The following is a 19,315-nucleotide window of genomic DNA, read 5'->3' as shown; positions in this document are numbered from 1 at the left end:
CCCAGCCCCAGCCACACCTCCCCGGCCCCAGCACACACAAATCAGGAGAGAAAAGATGGTTTTGTGGCAAAATATTTTATTGCTGCCACCCCCCTGGTGGGCCACGGGGGTTGTGAGGGTTGGAGTCGTGTGTCACAGCATCTTCTGAAACAGGGCGATAGCCTCGTCCACCTTCCTGAGCTCTGCTTCTGTCTGTTGGAGCTGGGGACAGATGGGGGCAAAGGGTAAGGAAACCCGAGGGGAACAGTGGGGGCCATGGGAGTTGGGGAGTGTGCAACAGCTGGTCCATGCGCCCCCACTTGTACCCCCTTGCTTTTCTGACATCTCTGCCTCCAGGCTCCTGCCCATCAGTCTCCAAGGACATGGGGTCTCAGAGCCCAAACACCCGGCAGCAACCCCAACCCCCGGTGCCGTCCTGGGCAGGAGATACAGGGTTAGGCCCGAGGCCTTCCTCTGTAAACTGGGGATCCATACTGCCGACCCACAAGCTCTGGGAGAACCCCAGAGGCAGCCCTTAGCTGCAAGGCTCAACTCTGGCCCTGCTGGAGTCCTGACTCCATGAGAGTCAGCGCACTCTCCTCCCCAGAGGGTCCTGACTGAACCGACCCGAGCAGTTCCAGGAACGGGCAGCAGGTGACACTTGGCCCCAGCCCACCCCGTCTCTGCCTGCTGGTGACTCAGAGCTCCTGCTTGGGGGACCCGGGCTCTGTGCTCCCCTCTGATGGCCTAAGTGGGCTGACTGAGGGGACTAGGGGCCGACACGCCCCCCCCCACGACCCCCCAGCACACACCTTGGCTTCATCCGCCTTCTGCACCTCGAGAGGCACCTTGACGGGGTAGCCAGAGGCGGCGCGGCGCTCCCGCAGTCGCAGGGCCTGCCGCTGAGCCTCGCCGCGCTTGGCCTGCAGCTTGCCCAGCTCTCGGGCCGGGTCCACCAGTCCCAGCAGCTGCAGGTGCACGGAGCAGCGGTCGGAGGCTACGGCCACAGCACAGCCCTGCGGGGCAGGAGCACCCAGGGCCAGAACGGCCACCACGCCTGCGCTGGCCAGGGCCTGCACGTAGCTGGACACGGCCGAGGCCAGGGCGCCCGTGGCTTCATCGGCCACTTCCAGGAAACCTGCAGGGAAGGGAGGATGGTGAAGCTGGTCCCCGGCGGCTATGGGACAGGGCAGCCACGCGGGCAGCGGGCGGGCGGCTCACAGTCGGGCCGGATGCGGGTGAGGTTGTAGTCGGCTCGCAGGTAGCGCACGGCACGGGTGATGCTCAGGGCCAGCTCCATGGCGGCTTCTGCCTCAGGGTCCTTCCAGCAGCACTGTGGGGAAGAGGAGGGGGTGAGACAGGCGGGCAGCGGCGACGGGCAGTCCCCGTGGGTCACAGCCCCCTACCTCCGAGGGCTCCGGGTACGCAGTGACACAGAGGCTGGGGGGCGCCTGTGGAGTCCGCCGGGGCAGCCGCTGGAACAGTTCCTCGGTCACAAAGGGCATGAAGGGGGACAGAAGCCGCAGGCCGACGTCCAGGCAGGTGTAGAGGGTCTGGCGGGCACAGTCGGCAGATGCCTGGTCCACCCCATTCAGCACGGGCTTCAGGCACTCCTGGGGGACAGGACACACGGCTCAGGGCGACGACCGTCCAGCTCCGCAGGGGCCAGGAGCGGGCAAGTGGGCTCCGGTCTCGGCCCAGACACCCCGTTGCTCCTCACCAGGTAGACGTCACAGAGCTCATAGAGCCAGAAGCTGTACTGGGCAGTGGTGACCGCGGGGAAGTCGTAGGCCTGGAAACCCTGATTGCTGAGCCTCACGGCCTCTGTCAACCGGCTCCGGATCCAGCGGTCCACCAGGCTCTCCTGGCCTCCAGGCTTGGGGGAAGGGGACAGGTGAGCCTCATAGGCCCAGGGGAGAGAAAACCCCACGGAAGCACGAGCCAGCAACAATTCTGAGTTCCCGGGGCCTGAGGATGGGGAGAAGGGACAGCGCCCCCCAACCCATCTCTGGGGACGATAGTCCCTGAGCTGCACGAAGGTTCCTGAGGGCAGAGGCTGGTCTCCTGATCTAAGAGCCAGGACTGAGGCAGGCTGGGACATTCGTGATGCAAAAGGTGGGATGCCCAGGAGGGTACCTTGGAGGTAGGTGAGGGCACAAAGCCCTTCCCGAGGCCACGGAGGGCGAATTTGGTGGCATTCCAGAGCTTGTTGCAAAAGTGACGGTATCCCAATATCCGGTTCACATCCAGGTTGATGTCTCGGCCTGGGTGGGAGTGAAGGGTGAGCCCTCCAACTATCATCCCTCCTATACACACCGCCAGGGAGGGGCAGGGGTGGAGTTCGGACCGTACCCTGGGACGTGTAAGCGCAGAGTCCGAAGCGCAGGGCATCAGTGCCACACTCGGGGATCCCCGCCGGGAAGTCGGCCTTCTGCAGGGAGGGCACAGGGCCATCCTGAGCCGCGCCCCAGCCCCGCTGCCCACACCCCAGGCCGGGCGCGGCCACCCTGCGCCCTGTACCTGTCCTTCTTTGGCCCGCTCCACCTCGCTGGGGTCCAGGTTGCTGTTCACTAGCTGGTCGTGAAGGCCCTGAGGGTGAGGTGGGGGCGGTCAGGGGCCCTGGCTGTGGCCGTGGCCCCACAACCCTCCCTGGCCCGGGCCAGCCCCTGCCCCACCTGCAGGGAGACCCCATGGATGACGTCCAGGGGATCGATGACGTTGCCCAGAGACTTGCTCATCTTCCGGCCGTGGGCGTCTCGCACGATGGCGTGGAGGTAGACCTGCAAGGCCAGCAAGGGAGGTTTGTCCCCAGCCTTGACCCCACCACGGTTGGTCTGGTTCCCCCGCCCTGCTCTGGGCCTCAGGCCACTCAAGGTCCGTCCCCCACCCACCCACCCACCCACCATCCTCGTGGGACCGGAGGCCCCATAACCCCCGGCCCAAGCCGCCGCCCGCACCTCTCTGAAGGGCAGCCTGCCCGTGAGCCGCAGGCCCAGCATGACCATTCGGGCCACCCAGAAGAAGAGGATGTCGTGGCCGGTCTCCAGCAGCGTCCCCGGGTAGAACACGCTCAGGTCTTCTGACTGCGGGTACAGTGGGGTGAGCTGGGAGTCAGGCTCCCCCCACATGGCCGGTTCCCCAGGTCGTTCCACAGCTTACCGGGTTGGGCCAGCCCAAGATGGAGAAGGGGAAGAGACCCGAGGAGAACCAGGTGTCCAACACATCCTCATCTGTTGACGCCGCCAAAGTTCAGAGGTCAGAGGGTGCTTAGTGCCCCCCACCCCGTCCCGGCCCCCGGCCCCGCCTTGCCTTGCTGGAGGCTGATCTTGTCCGGGCTCACGCCAAACTCCTTGGCTGCCTTCTCACGGGCCTCGGCCTCACTGCGCCCGCTTACCCAGTACCGCTCGTCGGGGTCCTGCCAGGGGTGGAGTCAGCACCCGAGAGGGCACCTTGGTCTTATCCAACCCCCAGGACCCAACAAACTCCCTGGTCCCTCGAGTGAGCTCTCACCTCTCCCCGGGGCACAGCTGGGTCATGGATGGTGACAAAGTAGGCAGGGATGCGGTGGCCCCACCACAGCTGCCGGGAGATACACCAGTCCCTGTGGGTGCAGTGTGGGTGGTCAGGGGGGGCCTGAGCCAGCTAAGCCCGCACCAGCGCCCCGCTACACCGAGCGGCCCCACGCACCGGATGTTGTCCATCCAGGCATGCCATGTCCGCTGATGGGCCTCGGGCAGGATGCGGAGGTCGCCGCGAGTCACAGCAGCACTGGCAGCCTGGGCCATCTCCCCGCAGCGCACGTACCACTGCGGTCGCAGCAGGGGCTCCACCACGTCCTTGGAGCGGCTGTGGGTTCCCAGGAGCGTGAGGCCGTGATGAGCCCACGGGAGCCCCCTCTCTCCCGCCGCCCACCCACCCCCACCTTACTTGCAGAGGGGCACCACCATGGGGTTGTCCTCGATGCCACGGAACAGTCCCCGTTCCTTCAGTGCTGCCAGAACCGCCTTCCTGGCCTCAAACCTGGGCAGGCCCTGGGGGAGACAGGCCCGTCAGGCTGCCCATGCACCCCGCCCTGCTCGCCCCAGAGTCGGCCCTGCACCCCCGGGAGCTCACCAGGAATGGGGGAGGCACATTGATTAGGGCCCCGCGGGCGTCCATGATGCTGATGGCCTCCAGCCCGTGCCGCTGGCCGACTTCATAATCGTTCTGGTCATGCGCAGGCGTGATCTTCACCGCACCTGGGAGGGACGGGGGGGGGGGTGTACCCAGGACACAAGGGACTCAGTGGGGTCCCCTTCCACACGCACCTCCCCAGACCATGCAGTCCCAGGATGTGGCTCCAGACCCCAGCACACCCCGCCCTCCCAAGAGCGGCCAAGCCCTGCCCCTGGGCGGGGAGACAGGACAGGCGCGGTTCCTCTGCCCACAGAGGCTCACCCGTGCCAAACTCCATGTCCACAAAGTCATCGAAGACGATGGGGAGGGTCCGCGACAGGAAAGGGTGGACCACGCGCTTCCCCTTTAGGTGCTGGGACACAGGCAGGCAGCAGATGCTGGGGTGCTGGCAGAGCGTGTGACAGCACCCCACCACCCACACAGAAAGGCTGCGAGATGCAAAGGGTACGCCCCTCCATCCTGGTCGGGACCCCGACTCGCCCAGCACCCCAATTCCTTTTTTTTTCTTTTTGGGTCACACCCAGTGATGCTCAGGGGTTACTCCTGGCTCTGCACTCAGGAATGACTCCTGGCGGTGCTCGGGGGATCATACGGGATGCCGGGGATCGAACCCGGGCCAGCTGCGTGCAAGGCAAATGCCCTACCCGCTGTGCTATTGCTCTGGCCTCCCCAATTCCTTCTTGAAGACCAGAATCAAGTTCAAAGATGCTAATGCCATGCTGTCCCCTTAGCTGGGGCAGGCCGGCCATCCTCAGATACACACAAGTCCTCACCCTGGAGCGCCACCCACCCCCGCCTGCCATCTTTCCCCAGTGTGGGGGACCCTCATCGCACCTGGTATCTGGGATCTTTGGGGTGCACGGCCACAGCCACATCGCCCAGCATGGTCTCAATCCGAGTTGTGGCCACCACCACCTCCTCGTCACTGTCTGGGGTGACAGGGGATCTGAGGTCTGAGCACTGGCCGCATCCCCCCCCCACCCCTTATCCCCCAGCCCAGGAGGCTGATGGCCCAGTCCCTACCGGATCCTTGGACCTTGTAGGAGAAGGAGATGAGGACTCCGAACTCCACCTTCTCCTTGTAGCCAGGCACGGTGAGCAGGGTCCGCCCCGTCAGCTCCTTTTTGTCCACCTGGGGGGACGGGTTACCAGAGGCGGCCATGGGCTGGGGCTCGGGTTGGGGCTGGGCAGGCCCGGGAAGGGGTGCACACCTCGATGTCGGAGATGGCGGAGTTGAGGGTGCAGGACCAGTTGACGAGGCGGGTACTGCGATAGATGACGCCCTCCTCGTGGAGCCGGACAAAGGCCTCCGTCACAGCTGCTGAGAGTTTCTGCGGGAGTCAGAGACAGGTGAGGGTGAGGGTGAGGAGGGGTGGTGGGGTGGTGAGGCACAGCCTGTGCGGAACCCCATGCTCAGCACACATGCTCCCTGAAGAGCTGGAGGACTGCAGCTGGGGCTCTGCAGGACAGGACACCAGGATGACAGTGGCATACGGCCACCCCAGACTGACCGGGGCAGACTCCCCCCAAGGTCCCCGAGCGGACAGCTGGGAGAGCCACAGGCCACATGGGGAGGGAAGGGGCGCCTGCCGCTGCTCACTTTCTGTGAGCGTGGTCCCCTCCAATGGGAGGGTCAAGGACCCCGCCCGAGACACCCCTACTCACGGGGTCCATGGTGAAACATGCTCGACCCCAGTCCAGTGAGCTGCCAAGCTTCTTCAGCTGGTGGTAGATGCGGTCGCCTTTCCTACAAGGGCCCAGACAGGAAGGCATCACTGCTGGGGCGCAGCCCCTGAAGGAGATGGTGGGGTGGGGACTGCTCCTGCCCTGGGACCTGCTCCCTGTGGCCTGTGAGGGCCCGGGGACGCCGACTCACTCTTCCTTCCACTTCCAGACCTCCTGCAGAAAGGCCTCGCGGCCCAGCTGGTGCCGGTTCACGCGCTGTTCACGCCAAAGTTTCTTTTCCACCACCACCTGCGTGGCAATGCCTGCATGGTCGCAACCAGGGTTCCACAGGGTGGTTTCCCCACGCATGCGGTGCCTGCGGGAAGCAGGAAGAGCATGTGAGCAGCCTGTGAAGCCTGCATGGGGGGGGAGGGGAGCTTCCGGAAAGGGCGTCTAGGACTAGAAAAAAGCAGGGCGGCAGAAAGGGAACTTCCTGATCCTGTTTTATTTGGGGGGATGGGGGCCACGGCTGGTGGTGTGCAGGGCTTATTCCTGGCTCAGTGCTCAGGAATCACACCTAGCAGGGGTTTGGGGATCATTTGTGATGCCAGGGATTGAACCTGGGTCAGCCACCTGCGAGGCAAAAGCCTGACCTGCTATACTACCTTTTTAGCCCTGACCCTTCCGATTCTAAACTTACTGTCAGGGAGGATGTGCAAGAAACGCCACGGCAATTGGGTACAAGAGCAAAGGAGCTGGAGAGACACATGATACTCCTGCCACTTAATTTTTTTTTTCTTTTTGGGTCACACCGGCAGTGCTCAGGGGTTACTCCTGGCTCTGCACTCAGGAATTACCCCTGGCAGTGCTTGGGGGACCATATGGGATGCCAGGAATCGAACCTGGGTAGGCCGCGTACAAGGCAAACACCCTACCCGCTGTGCTATTGCTCCAGCCCCACTCCTGCCACTTAAGAAGGACAAACAACAAATTTGGTTGGAAGAACTAGCTAGAAAATTTCCCCACCATCCAATAATCACAGAGAATTCTAAGAGCTGGAAGAGCTGCAAGGGCTGGTAGGCACTTCGCATGCTGGAGTCCCGAGGTAAATTTAAACACAGGACTGCATGGTCCCCAAGCACTGCTGGGAGTGACCCCTGAGCATGAAACTAGGAGACTAGGAACCCCCCTGAGCCTGGTCTGGCCCCACATCAAAAAACCCAATAAACCAAAGACTCATTCTGAGCAAAATACTAGGGTGAGTTTTCTTTTGTAACAAGATACAGAAGATGAAGCGACAAAGAGAAATTTTAAACTGATTCGATCAAAAGTAAAACCTCCAACAGCAAAACTCCCAGGTTAGAAAAACGAAAGGGCCAAAGAACAAGCACAGCAGCTAAGGAGATTGCCTGGCACGGCCGACTCAGGTTTGATCCCCGACATGACATAGGTTCCCCAAGCCCCACCAGGAGTGATTCCTGAGTGCAGAGCCAGGAGGAAGCCCTAAGCACTGCCGGGTGTGGCTCAAAATAACAACAAAAAAGAAACCCAGAAAACACCACCACCACAACAAAACTGGACAGTACAGCTGGCTGGGCATTTCCCTTGAACCAGGCAGACTCAGCTCCCATCCCTGGCATCCGATATGGTCCTCAGAGGACCACCAGGAGTAATTCCTGACTGCAGAGCCTGAGTAATCCCTGAGCACTGCAGGATGTGACCCCAAAACAAAATAGTAAGCCTATTGAGACACCATTTTGCAGCAAATGACAGGAAACTAATGCTGTCTCAGGTACTAATCATGAGATAAATGAGACTCCACTGCCACACTCTGGATGCAGTGGATGCAATTTGCTCTTTGGATTTACCTTAATTGACATAAAGCAATAAATACATGGGCGCGGAGAGACAGTACAGCAGCTAGGGTGTTTGCCTGCACCCCAGAGCTTAGCCAGGAATAAGGTCTGACTACTACTGGGTATGGCACCCTCTCCCCTCCCCAACAAAAAAAACCCCACTAACCACAAATCAATATTTTGGATGATCTTTTAGAATTGCTAGGCATGTCAATGCAGGGAGAAAAAATTACCACAGAAAAACAATGCTGCATTCACACATTATCTTCAATGACTCATCAAACTGTGAGATTCATTACTGGAAGACCTTGTTTATTCCCAAGATGTTAAGATCTCCTTGGGGACAGGGATTATAGCAACTCTATCCTCTTGTAGATAAAGACACTCAGAAAGGTGAACATGCCATAATGAACAGGAATGCATCTATACGCGTGGTTGTTTTCTTTGGGGGGGGGGGCACACAAACCCTGAGTGCTTGGCTACCCCCAGCTCTGTGCTCTAGGCTACTCAGGAACAACACAGGACTGGGGGTTAAATTCACTGGACAATCTCTCTGGCCCCTAACGAGAACATATGCCATGAACTCTATGATGAAGCTATGGGGCTGGAGTGATAGTACAGCGGGTAGGGCATTTGCCTTGCATGCGGCTGACCCGGGTTTCATCCCCGGCATTCCATAGGGTCCCCGGAGCACCAGGAGTAATTCCTGAGTGCAGAGCCAGGAGTGACCCAAAAAAGAAAAGAAAACAAAACAAAACAAGATGAAGCTGTGAGCGAAGCATAAGAAATGAAGATAAGTCAAAGAGCCAGAGCCTGTGCTCTGCAAGCGGGTGCCACGGTTCTGGTTCCCACTCAGCAAAAATAATTGTTTCTCTAAGAAAAAAATCACTCCTATGGGCAAAGGGAACCTTATGGGAGCGCTGGGGATTGAACAGGTTGATAAGGGCAAAGACTTTCAGATTCTCTGCTGCACCATCTCTCCAGCCATTTCACTAAAGATCATCTCTTGGGGCTCACAAAACTTTGGCACAAAGTAAATAGTATAAATATTGTATAAAAATACCCTGCTCTCTACAGAAAAAAGAAAAATATATAGCCACACAACTACTTCTTGTTATTTACTTCGCTTGTATAATATTCCATTATTGGAGATACTCCATGTTATTTTTCATTAGAGTGTTGCTATTAAAAGTAAAATGGGGTTGAAGAGACAGTCCACATGGCAAGGTACTTGCCTTGCATGTGGCCTACTAGGTACAATCTAGCCCCAGCACCGCATAGGGGCTCCCAAGCACTGCCAGGAGTGATCCCTGAGTGCAGAACCAGGATAAGCCCTGAGCACAGCCAGGTGTGACCCCAACATTTAAAAAAAATAAGAAGAAAAAGATTGGTATGGAGAGCTAGAACAAGGATCTATGGTGCTAATCTTGCATGGGGCCCTGGTTGGATCTCTGTACTGCAGATGATGCCCTGAGCACTGGCAAGGGTGACCCGCATCACAGAGCCTGGAGTAACCCCTGAGCTTCACTGAGAGTAGCCCAGAAACCCACCTTCCCCTGGAAACATGAAAAAAAACCTTTTTTGTGGTGTCAGGGATCAAACTTGTGGTATCATATATGCAAGTCAAGTGCTCTATCACTTAAAATACTTTCTGGGCCAGAGAGATCGTACAGGGCTAAAGGCATCTGCCTTTCTTGAGGCTGAACCCAGTTCAATCTCCAGCACCACTCATGGTCACACGAGGACCAGGAGCACAGAACCATGAGTGCCATGGGAGCACCAGTAGTCAAAAGGGGAGAAAAATCTTTTTTAAAAAAACGTACTTAGGGGCTGGAGTGATAGCACAGCGGGTAGGGAGTTTGCCTTGCATGCAGCCAGCCCGGGTTTGATTCTCAGCATCCCACATGGCTCCCTGAGCACCGCCAGGAGTAATTCCTGAGTGTAGAGCCAGGAGTTAACCCTATGCATCGCTGGGTGTGACCCAAAAAGAAAAAAAAAGTACTTAATGCCTTAACCCTTAAACTCTTTCTAACCACAGCATATTAATTTGGGTCTCCCAAATTTACTTAGTCTATAATTGAGTGAAAGCCTTACCAATGACACCAATAGCTGATAAATATGTATTTTTAAAGTTATTTCATATTCCATACTGCACTATTAAAGTAAGCTAGAGGAAAGGAAATTTTATTATTTTTTTTTTTAATTGCAAGGTGAGGGATAGGTACCCGATCATTGTATAACTGAAACTCAAGCACAAAAATTTGTAAGTCTACAACTGTACCTCATGGTGTTTCACTAATAAAAATTTAAAAAAAAAACAACAACAAAAATCACAAGGTGGTCAGTGGCTTTAAGAATTTTCCTGGACTTCACCCTTTGGAAAGATGACCATCTGCCCTGATCGTATAGACCTACTACAGTCTGGTTTCTATGTTACAGTAAAAATCAGTCCCCAACCACTGTCAAAAAAAAAAAAAAATTGCCTGGGGGGGGCTAGAGCAATAGCACAGCAGGTAGGGCATTGCGGGATCAATTCCCAGAATCCCATATGGTCCCTTGAGCACCTCCAGGAGTAACCGCCCCCCCCCCCCCCCGCACTGCTGAGTGTGACCCAAAAACAAAAACAAAAACAAAAAAAGAGAACTTGCCTGGCCATGCCATTATAAGCTCATTATTGGCCATGATGCAGACTCAAATAAATCTCTCCAAGAGAGCAACATGAGCAACAAGCCAGAGATACCCCCAGACTGCAGCAGGCTGCCTTATCCGGGGCAACTGGAGCGGGGCAGGTGAGCCCCCTCCCCACCTGCACCAACTAGTAACTAGTCCCAGCAGCCAAAAACCTCCAGAACTCAACTGCCACCATGCTCATGGCCGATTTCCAAAGGCTCAGATGAGCCTCATCCATGAGTGAATCTGCTGAAAGTCCCAGTTATGTGGGACGAGTGACTGAAATCTCCACTCACACGGAGTCAGGAATGGGTGTCCTACCCCCATTTCCCTGTCCTGGTGGTCACGCCCATGAACTCCTCCGGTGTCATATAAACTCATTAATGAACATGATCCCAGAGACTCCAGAAATAAATCTCTTGGAAAAAAGCAACACAAGAGTAACACGCTGCAGAGATGTTCCCGGACCCCAAAGTCAGCATCTAGTTAAAAAAAAATTAATTAACCTCAGCTATATCACCCTATTTAAAATTTTAGAATTCCTGTAGTGACATCTCATACTCTACCCCACTGATGTACCAAAACAAGGGTGTGATGGCTCCAAGGTGAAATACAACAATCTTCACACACTTTTCTCTAAGGAAACTTTTTGGGTTCATTTGTAGCAGAATATTCATAATAAGCAATACAAAATAAATTATTTAGGTCTTGATTTGGAGGCAGGCTTTGGGGCTTGGGGTGGGAAGTTGTAATAGTGATGGGATTGGTGTTGGGATTTATATATAATAAATTATTGTGAACAACTTTATGAAAATAAAATTACATTTCAAAAAAGTCAATGTCTCTGTCCACCTGTTGTTGTTCATCGATTTGCTTGAGTGGGCCCAGTAACGTCTCCATTGTGACACTTGTTACTGTGTTTGGCATATCGAATACGTCATGGGTAGCTTGCCAGGCTTTGCCTGGGTCGGCAAGGTTGGCTACATGCAATGCAAACGCCCTATCCACTGTGCTAAAATAGTACTTAATGTATTTATTTGGACCACTCCGAGCGCTGCTTGGAGGATTATTCAATAAGGGTTTTTGGACTCCTACCTGCAAAGCACATGCTCCAGCCCTTTGTGCCATCTACCCAGCTCTTCAAATACTTATTTTAAAATTTTACTTATTGTTTTTATTTGTGGGCTGGAGCATTTGTCTTGCACGTGGCTGACCCGGGTTTGATTCCTCCGTCCCTCTTGGAGAGCCCAGCAAGCTACAGAGAGTATCCCGCCCACACGGCAGAGCCTGGCAAGCTCCCTGTGGCGTATTCGATATGCCAAAAACATAACAAGTCTCACAATGGAGACATTACCGGTGTCCACTCAAGCAAATTGATGAACAAAGGGAGGACAGTGCTACAGTTTTTATTTGCCGGGGAGGAAGTGGGGGTGTTCAGGGGTTCTGTGGGCCAGGCCTGGGGATTCTCAGCCATGAGGGGGTAGGGGGTGGTTTCATAGCGAGGGCCTGAGAATACAACGCTGCCAAGTGCCTGAAGGGTGCAATACCCCTCTCTGAAGCCACCAGAACCACACCAGGGGACTCCAGGGCTGCACCTTTGGTGCTAGGGGAATGGGGATAGCATAAGAGTCCAACTGAATCAAGGTTGGGGTGTACGCAAAGCATGTGCCTTAACCCCTGTGCTATCTCTGCACCTCAAATACTTTATCAAATTTTTTTTTAAGGCCCTCCCGTTGATCATCGATTTGCTCGAGCGGGCCCAGTAACATCTCCACTGGAGACTTTGTTGTTACTGTGTCTGGCATATCGAATACGTCACAGGGAGCTTGCCAGGCTCTGCCATGCGGGCGAGATACTCTCGGTAGCTTGCTGGGCTCTCCGAGAGGGGCGGAGGAATCGAACTCGGGTCGGCCAGGTTGGCTGCGTGCAAGGCAAACGCCCTACCGCTGTGCTATCGCTCCAGCTACAATCAAAATTCGTAGTTAGCTAATTTGAGTATTTATACCAGGGGCTGGAGTGATAGGGCAGTGGACAGGGTGTTTGCCTTGTATGGTGTAGAGGATCTGTACTCAATCTCCAGTACCCTATATTGTCCCCCAAGCCCTGACAGGAGAGATACCTGAACAGAGCCAGAGTGATCCCTGAGTCCCAGTAGGTATGGCCCAAAAAGAAAAAACAATAAAAAAATAAATAAAACCAAGCCTTCAAAATAAATACAACATAGGCTTGCTAGTCTGTTATCAGAAATAACAAATGCACTTTTTTTTTTGCATGGGAGATTAGAAGGTTGCTGGGACAGGCTTAAGTAAAAGAACAACAACAAAAAAACAAAGCGACTCCATTATAGTATTGTATTTCACACTCTGAAATAAGCGGTGAAAACAAAGTGAGTCTACACATAGGGATAAGATAAACGACTCAGAGTGAAAAGGGTTGGGGATGTGGCTCTGTGGCACAGGGCCTGCTTTGCATGCACCGAAAAATTAAAAAAATAAAAAAATAAATAAAAAGAGTAAGAAGAAAAGGGCAGTGTCTGATGTGAGCCCTTTTGGTTAAGCAGGAGAAGAGAAAATGCTGCCCAAATGAAAACATTTCTATGGAAGCATGATTATAAACTTCCACATCAAAGTGATGACAATGCAGGGGCTAGAGCAATAGCACAGTAGGGCATTTGCCTTGCACGTGGACAACCCGAGTTCAATTCCCAGCTTCCCATATGGTCCCCCAGCAACGCCAGAAGTAACCCCTGTTCATCGCCAGGTGTGACTCAAAAAGATAAAAAAAAGTGATGGCAATGCAGAGACAGGCGACAGCTCTGGGGTCAGAGCACATGCCTGCATGAACGAGGCGTTTGGCAACCACATGGTACCTAAGCGCGGCCAGGCTCAGCACAGCCGGGCTCAGCCACCTAAACCAACCAGCACACTGCAGGCCTGAATATTACTAGGAGTGGCCCTGAACACATCCGGGGAGCCCCCACTGGCTAAAACAAAATAAATAAACCAAGTAATAATGCTAAATCTGGAGGGGCGCTTCCTATTTGTTTTGAGGCGCTTAGAGGTATTGGGCTGAACCCAGCTGTACTCTGGGGCTACTTGGGGCTGTGCTCAAGGGCAAAATGCAGTGCCAGGAATCAAACCTGGGTCAGCCACATGCAAAGCAAGATCCTTAACTCCTGTAGTAGCTATCTGGCCTGAATTTTTTCTTTTCGTTCTTTGTTGCTTGAAGGTGGGAGGGGGCGGGGGGAGGTACACCTGCTGGCAGCGACTAGGGGGACCACATGTAGTGCTGGGGATGAAACCAGGTCACGGTGTGCAAGGTAAGTACCTCAACCCTCAACCTACCTCTCTGGCCCTGATATTAATTTCTTTTTTTCTTTCTTTTTTCTGGGGGGGCTTTTTGGGTCACACCCAGCGATGCACAGGGGTACTCCCAGCTCATGCACTCAGGAATTACTCCTGGCGGTGCTTGGGGACCATATGGGATGCTGGGAATCGAACCCGGGTCGACCGCGTGCAAGACAAATGCCCTACCTGCTTTGGTATCGCTCCAGCCCCCTGATATTAATTTCTTACAAGAAGAATTTATTCACAAATTTTGTATTTAATTCAAAGTGTTAATTTTAGTAACGAGAAGGGAGATTTCAGATGGGGCGCTGGTTACCTGACTGGTGAAGGATGAGTAGATGGGACCCACCACTCCCAGGGGGCAGAGCTGAGGGACAATCAAGGAGGGGTGCCCCTTCCGGGGAGAGGGGAGCAAGAGCAGAGAGCGGAGAGGGGGAGTTCAGAGCTCACCACCGCGTGAGGGAGTCCTGGATGGCATTGGTGAGTGCGTGGCCCAGGTGCAGGGAGCCTGTGACGTTGGGAGGCGGTATGCACATCATGAAGATGCCCCGGGGGTTTGGCGCTGACACACTGGATCGCTGTTGGGGGACAAGGATGGTGCATACTAAGGCCTCACAAGTCCTCTAGCCAGCCTGCGCCTGGCCCAGCGGCCCTCAACCCTGCCGCAGACCCTTCTGGCCCACTCACCCCGTACTCTGGCTTGAAGAAGCCTTGCTGCTCCCACCAGGGGTACCAGGCTGCCTCCACGTACTGCGGGCTGTAGGAGTCCGGCATGGCGCCACTGACATCTGCGAGAGGGGACAGGACAGCTCATGCCAGGGCCGAACGGTGGCAAAGGGGATCCATGGTCGGGGACTCACGTCAGGCTGCACCCCGGGAGGCTGGACGGTGCAGCAAATCCTCACCCCGGGGCGCAGGGGACAGGACAGAGCACGAAGGGGTGAAAATAGCCGAGGGGGGTGGGTGGAGGAGAAGACTGGGGGTGCCGTCCCCTTCCTAGTACCTTTCTTTTCCCCAGGCGGAGTTGGGAGATCGTAGGTAATGACGCCAGGGTCGCGCTTCTCCCTCTTCTCGGGTTTTGCTTTCTTCTGCTTGGAAGAGAAAGTCAGCCCATTATGTGGCAGCCCAGAGGGGTCCCCACCTTGCCCCCCCCACCTCCCCGAGCTATCACCTCCCCCGGAGGCGGCTGCTGCTGCTGGATCTTCTGCTTATTCTGGAATTTCTCTAGCTTCTCCCGCTTCTTGGCCTCTTTCTTGAGTTGAGCAGCTGTCTTTTGGGGTGCAGGAACCTCAGAGCCTGGAGACACAGACATACAGACTGAGCCTGCTGGGGACCCTCTGCAGGGGTGCTCCCAGCTCTGACAGGCTATCGCGATGGCCTGTCCCCCAAGACTGTCCCCAAGCCCCTGACCCGTGATTGCCCCTCCCTAAGAGCAAGTGTTTACATACGGTCTCGGATGAACACCCCCGATTCCTCTACCCCCACAGGCCCTGCCATCCTCACCTGCCTGTTGGGAGGCGGGCCTGGTGCCGGCATACAGAACCACTTCCCCTAGCACAGCCCGGAATTCCGGCTGCTGGACACACGTGGTAAACCAGCGGGTCACATTACCCCAGATGCGGCGGGCAGCGGGGTCCAGGACCTGGGATGGGGGACAGGTATGAACTACCCTTGGTCACCTTATGGCAGTCTGAGGGGAGCAGCCCTCCCTCCCGAGGCCCCGGGGACTCACGTATCTAAAAGGCAGAAGCAAGGCGGTGACAGCTGCCAGATCAGCCAGGGTCGGGGCCTCCCCTGCCAAGTAGGTGTGTGTCCGAAGCCATTCTTCCAGAGGGCTCAGCGCCCGGCCCAGGGCCCCCAGCGCAGCCTAGCGAGAACCAAAGGGTAAGAGGCACAGCTTAGTCCTCTCTGTCCCCGAACCCCTACCATTTGGCCTTTGTTAATTCATCGGCTTTTTCTTCATTAAAATATCATTTAAAAAACAAAACCTGGGGCTGGAGAGATAGCACAGTGGGTAGAGCATTTGCTTTGCATGTGGCCGACCCAGGTTCGATTCCCAGCATCCCATATGGTACCCTGAGCACTGCCAGAAGTAATTCCTGAGTGCATGAGCCAGGAGTAACCCCTGTGCATTGCGGGGTGTAATCCAAAAAGAAAACACACACACACACACACACACACACACACACACACACACAAAACCTTCCCATTCTGGGGCTGAATAGTACTGAGGGCAAAGCACTTATCCTTGTATGCAACTGATCTCGGTTTGATCCCCGGCACCCCATATGGTTACCCAAGCCTTGCCAGGGGTGATGAGCCTGGGGATTAAGCCCTGAGCACCGCTAGGTGTAGCCCCAAAACCAAAACCAAAAAAAATTCAGGAAAGGCCGCTGAACATTTACTATGTGTCAGGTACAATGTATCAAGCTCAAGGAGGATACAGAGTATAAGAGGCAACATACTAACTGCTCTGACAAATACTTTTAAGCACCTTTCTCCATGCCAGGCACATCCTAACGAATAAGGGGACAAAAGGAGCAAATGGAGCTTCTGACCTGGCCGAATTTAGTTTCCAGAGAGGGAGGCAATAGAGCTATAAACCTACAACACCCTGTTTTTCCCTAGAGGTGCTATGAAGTCTCCAGACTGAGGGAGATGGGGGATTTTGAAGAAGGGGCATCTATTTTAGTAGGGTGACCAGGGTATGAGGAAGCAAGTGAGGGACTTAGTCCCATATTTCATTCATGCATTCATTCAAAAATGCTAAATATCTTCCACGTGCTCAACTGCAAGGAGGCAGTGTTAGAAGGGCCTTGAAGCACAGCCCCAGTGGGCGGAGGAGATAATCTTTCCTTTCCAGGGACCCACTTCTTCCTCATTTCATTTTTCCTTATCTCCCAGACACTGTCATCTCTCCAGGACTACCTGTCTTTCCTCATACCCCGCCCCTCCCATCCTAAATCCCATCCTAAAGACTTTCTCTAAATCTCCAGCAATCTCTTTTCTCAGCAGCTTTGGACTCATGGGACTTTCAGGGACTTGTAAAGGCCCTGGCCCTAACTAGATTATGCTCTGCACACATCCTTCAAATCTTCAAGATGATTCTAAATTTATGCATACATTTGTTTTTCCTCCCAATTTTCAGTCAGGGGACCTGGAGGCCACTTCCAGCAGTACTTGGGCAACCAGCTGGCAGTGCTCCGGGCCCATATGGTGCCCTGGATTGAACCGATTCAGGCATATGCTAGGCATGTGCCCTAACCACTGTACTTCTCCAGGCCCTGCATCTCAACTCAACAGGAAAATGAAAGTTTTCATAGTAGAAAGCACCGGGGCCTGGGAGTTTAAGAAGCAAGTATAAGGTGACCATACCAGGTGGCCATCTGGAATTTGATCCATCCTTTTTCTACACCAATGACATCCCATTCTTGCTCCCTTCTAAACCTCCCCCTCGTGCTCTGTCTCCCCACTCACCTGGGGGTCCTGGGCAGACATTCGGAGTCCCAAGGCTGGCAGCGTAGCTCCGCAGGCAGCCGGGATGAGCTCCGTGTCGGCATAACTGACCCACTGCTGGACGAGGACTGCGGCCCGGCTGCCCCCGGGGCCCCCCAAGCCTGCTGGCCATAGCAGCTGGGCCACAGCTGTCGCCCCCCACACCCACAGCCCACCCGGCCCTTGCTCCAGAGCCGGCAAGCGGGGAGGCGGGAACGGAGTCCTGCTGGTGGGGGGCGGCTGGAGGCAGATACGGGGGTGGGCTCCACCCCAGCCCGGCCCCTCTCCCGCCTCCCCATAGCGCGCAGCTATGAGGGCTCGCAGGCTGGGGAAGGCGTCGGGGTGAGGGGACACGTAGAGGATGGACATGGTGATGGGGGTCCGAACCAGGTGGAAACGACCTAAGGAGAGAGAAAGGGGCAGCCTCAGTGGACCAGGGTTTGGGGTGGGGGTGTCTTACTGGGAGCGGAGCCGAGACCCCGGTGCTGGGGCGAGGCTGCGGGGGATTCTCACGATCGCGACCCTCCGACGGGGTAAACGGCTGCGGGAGCCCCGCGTTGGCAGAACACGGGTTCGGGCCGCGGGTACGTACTGTAGGGAGGTCCGGCCCGAGCCGGGCGCCGGCCGAGCGGCCGGGGTGGAGGAGTCAGGCAGGTGGGGGTGGTAGATGGCTCTCCCGGCGACCCTCGCTCCCTGCGCCGGCCACCGGGCCGCGGCTGCCCACGTGTTCCCCCTTTGTGACAGCGAGCGCTTCCGGGCCGGGTCCTGGCGCGGGCGGCCGTGCCCCGCCTGCCCGTGCGCGCCGCGCCGCGCCCGCTGGGCTCCCGGGGCCGCGCCGCCGCCGCCGCGCCCTCGGGGAACGCCCCCGCGGGGGCGCCGAAGCCCGCCGAGGCCCCGGCCGCTGCCGTCCGCTCAGGCGCCGCCGCGGACACCCCGCACGGGTCCTCGGCGGGAGGCGGTGCCGGGCGGCGGCCGCGGAAGCGCCGCGAGCCTCGCTCCGGGCGGCGGGAGGACCTGTGCCCTGGCAGCGACGCCGGGGCACGGGGGCCCCACTCCCCGCGGGAGCCCCAGGCCAGCCAGTGTGAGCCCTCCTACCCAAACTAATAAGTCCAGTGCGTACATCTCTGCAGCCCAGATTTCTGAAGTTTAGACCCCCGTGCGCCCAGCTCGGACCCTTTCTCTCCTTCGGGGCCTTTGCGCCCGCTGGTGTCTGCAGAGCACCCTTTCTTCAGCCAGGTCGGCTCTGTGTCTCTCCCAAAGTCCCCACTGCTGCTGCCCGCTGTTCCCAGATCTCTTCCCATAAGCCCCTGCCCTTAACTCTTCTCATGCCGTAGAAATTAGCTGCTTTTTCCTCACTTCTCAAAGCAACTTGATGTCAGATATCAACAATGTGCCCAGCACCCACCACAATGTCTAGAAGTACTTAGCATAGCCTAGGTTCTCAATGCACAATGTTTTTCAAAAATCTCCTTAGAGCCGGAAAGATCGTGGGTAAGACACTTACAAGGAGGTGTCTAGGAGTCGATCCCAGGCACCCCATATGGTCATACAATACCCCGGAGTGATCCTAGAGCGCAAAGCCAGAAATAAGTCCCGAGTATCACCTACCAGGTGCATCCCCTACCCCGCCAAAGTACAGGTTAGTTGGAGAAACCTCACAGTATCAAGTACACCTTGGTGTCCCAGATATCACAGATAGCTCAGCGTACACTGAGTGGGTGGGGTTGGTATAGTATAAGCAAAATCTGTATTCAAGACACAGTGCGGGGGCCCAGGAGGATGGCTCCGGTGGCTGAGAACACTTGCCTTGCAAGTCTAAGGCTGAAAGTTCTGTCTGTGATACCACTACATGCAGTGAGCGCGATCGGGGCACTTCCACTGGGTCATACTGCCTACAAACCCTGAGTCAGCTGTGTGTGCAAGCCCTGGTCAGTGCAACGAGAAGATTTGTGAGCGCTAATCAGAGTGTGAACCCCAGCACTACAGCCAGAATGTGTGTGAAGGGAGTGAACTTTTGTGAGCACCGCTCGTGTGTGGGAACACTACAAGTTGATGTGCAATAGCCAGTAAACACACCTCGCCCTGCTCAAGGGGAAAAGGCAAAATTAACTTAAAAAAAAGAAACAT

The 19,315-nt window shown here is 55.9% G+C and overlaps 1 protein-coding gene across 1 annotated transcript; it reads right to left on the bottom strand.

Annotated features, from left to right (window-relative positions):
- Positions 1–65: 65 nt before the first annotated feature.
- Positions 66–18,025, bottom strand: VARS1 (valyl-tRNA synthetase 1). The gene is made up of 30 exons (XM_056126652.1): positions 17,781–18,025; positions 17,171–17,589; positions 15,426–15,560; positions 15,197–15,335; positions 14,865–14,989; positions 14,697–14,781; positions 14,381–14,481; positions 14,144–14,271; positions 6,032–6,196; positions 5,821–5,902; positions 5,367–5,486; positions 5,179–5,287; positions 4,990–5,084; positions 4,417–4,507; positions 4,093–4,217; positions 3,907–4,010; positions 3,667–3,825; positions 3,490–3,580; positions 3,289–3,394; positions 3,139–3,209; positions 2,937–3,062; positions 2,655–2,759; positions 2,500–2,568; positions 2,332–2,410; positions 2,116–2,243; positions 1,700–1,855; positions 1,386–1,592; positions 1,201–1,312; positions 792–1,117; positions 66–201 (listed from the first exon to the last, which is right to left on the bottom strand). Exons 2-30 carry the CDS (start codon positions 17,555–17,557, stop codon positions 133–135), a joined length of 3,795 nt encoding a protein of 1,264 aa, XP_055982627.1. The 5' UTR covers positions 17,558–17,589; positions 17,781–18,025; the 3' UTR covers positions 66–132.
- Between the last annotated feature and the right edge of the window lie 1,290 nt (positions 18,026–19,315).

This window comes from Sorex fumeus, unplaced genomic scaffold, assembly GCF_029834395.1.
Source record: "Sorex fumeus unplaced genomic scaffold, SorFum_2.1 ptg000063l, whole genome shotgun sequence".
Lineage (NCBI taxonomy): Eukaryota > Metazoa > Chordata > Mammalia > Eulipotyphla > Soricidae > Sorex > Sorex fumeus.
Note: the sequence above shows the minus strand (reverse complement) of the source record. Positions and strands in the feature narration are given on the sequence as shown.

Bases quoted from the DNA above. Each gene is read 5' to 3' on its own strand.
- VARS1 (XM_056126652.1), bottom strand. From the start codon at position 17,557: ATGTCCATCCTCTACGTGTCCCCTCACCCCGACGCCTTCCCCAGCCTG. The intron at 14,990-15,196 runs GTGAGGATGGCA...CTGTGTCTCCAG, and splicing joins GCCCGCCTCCCAACAGGCAG to GCTCTGAGGTTCCTGCACCC. The intron at 1,118-1,200 runs GTGAGCCGCCCG...CCTTCCCTGCAG, and splicing joins CACCCGCATCCGGCCCGACT to GTTTCCTGGAAGTGGCCGAT.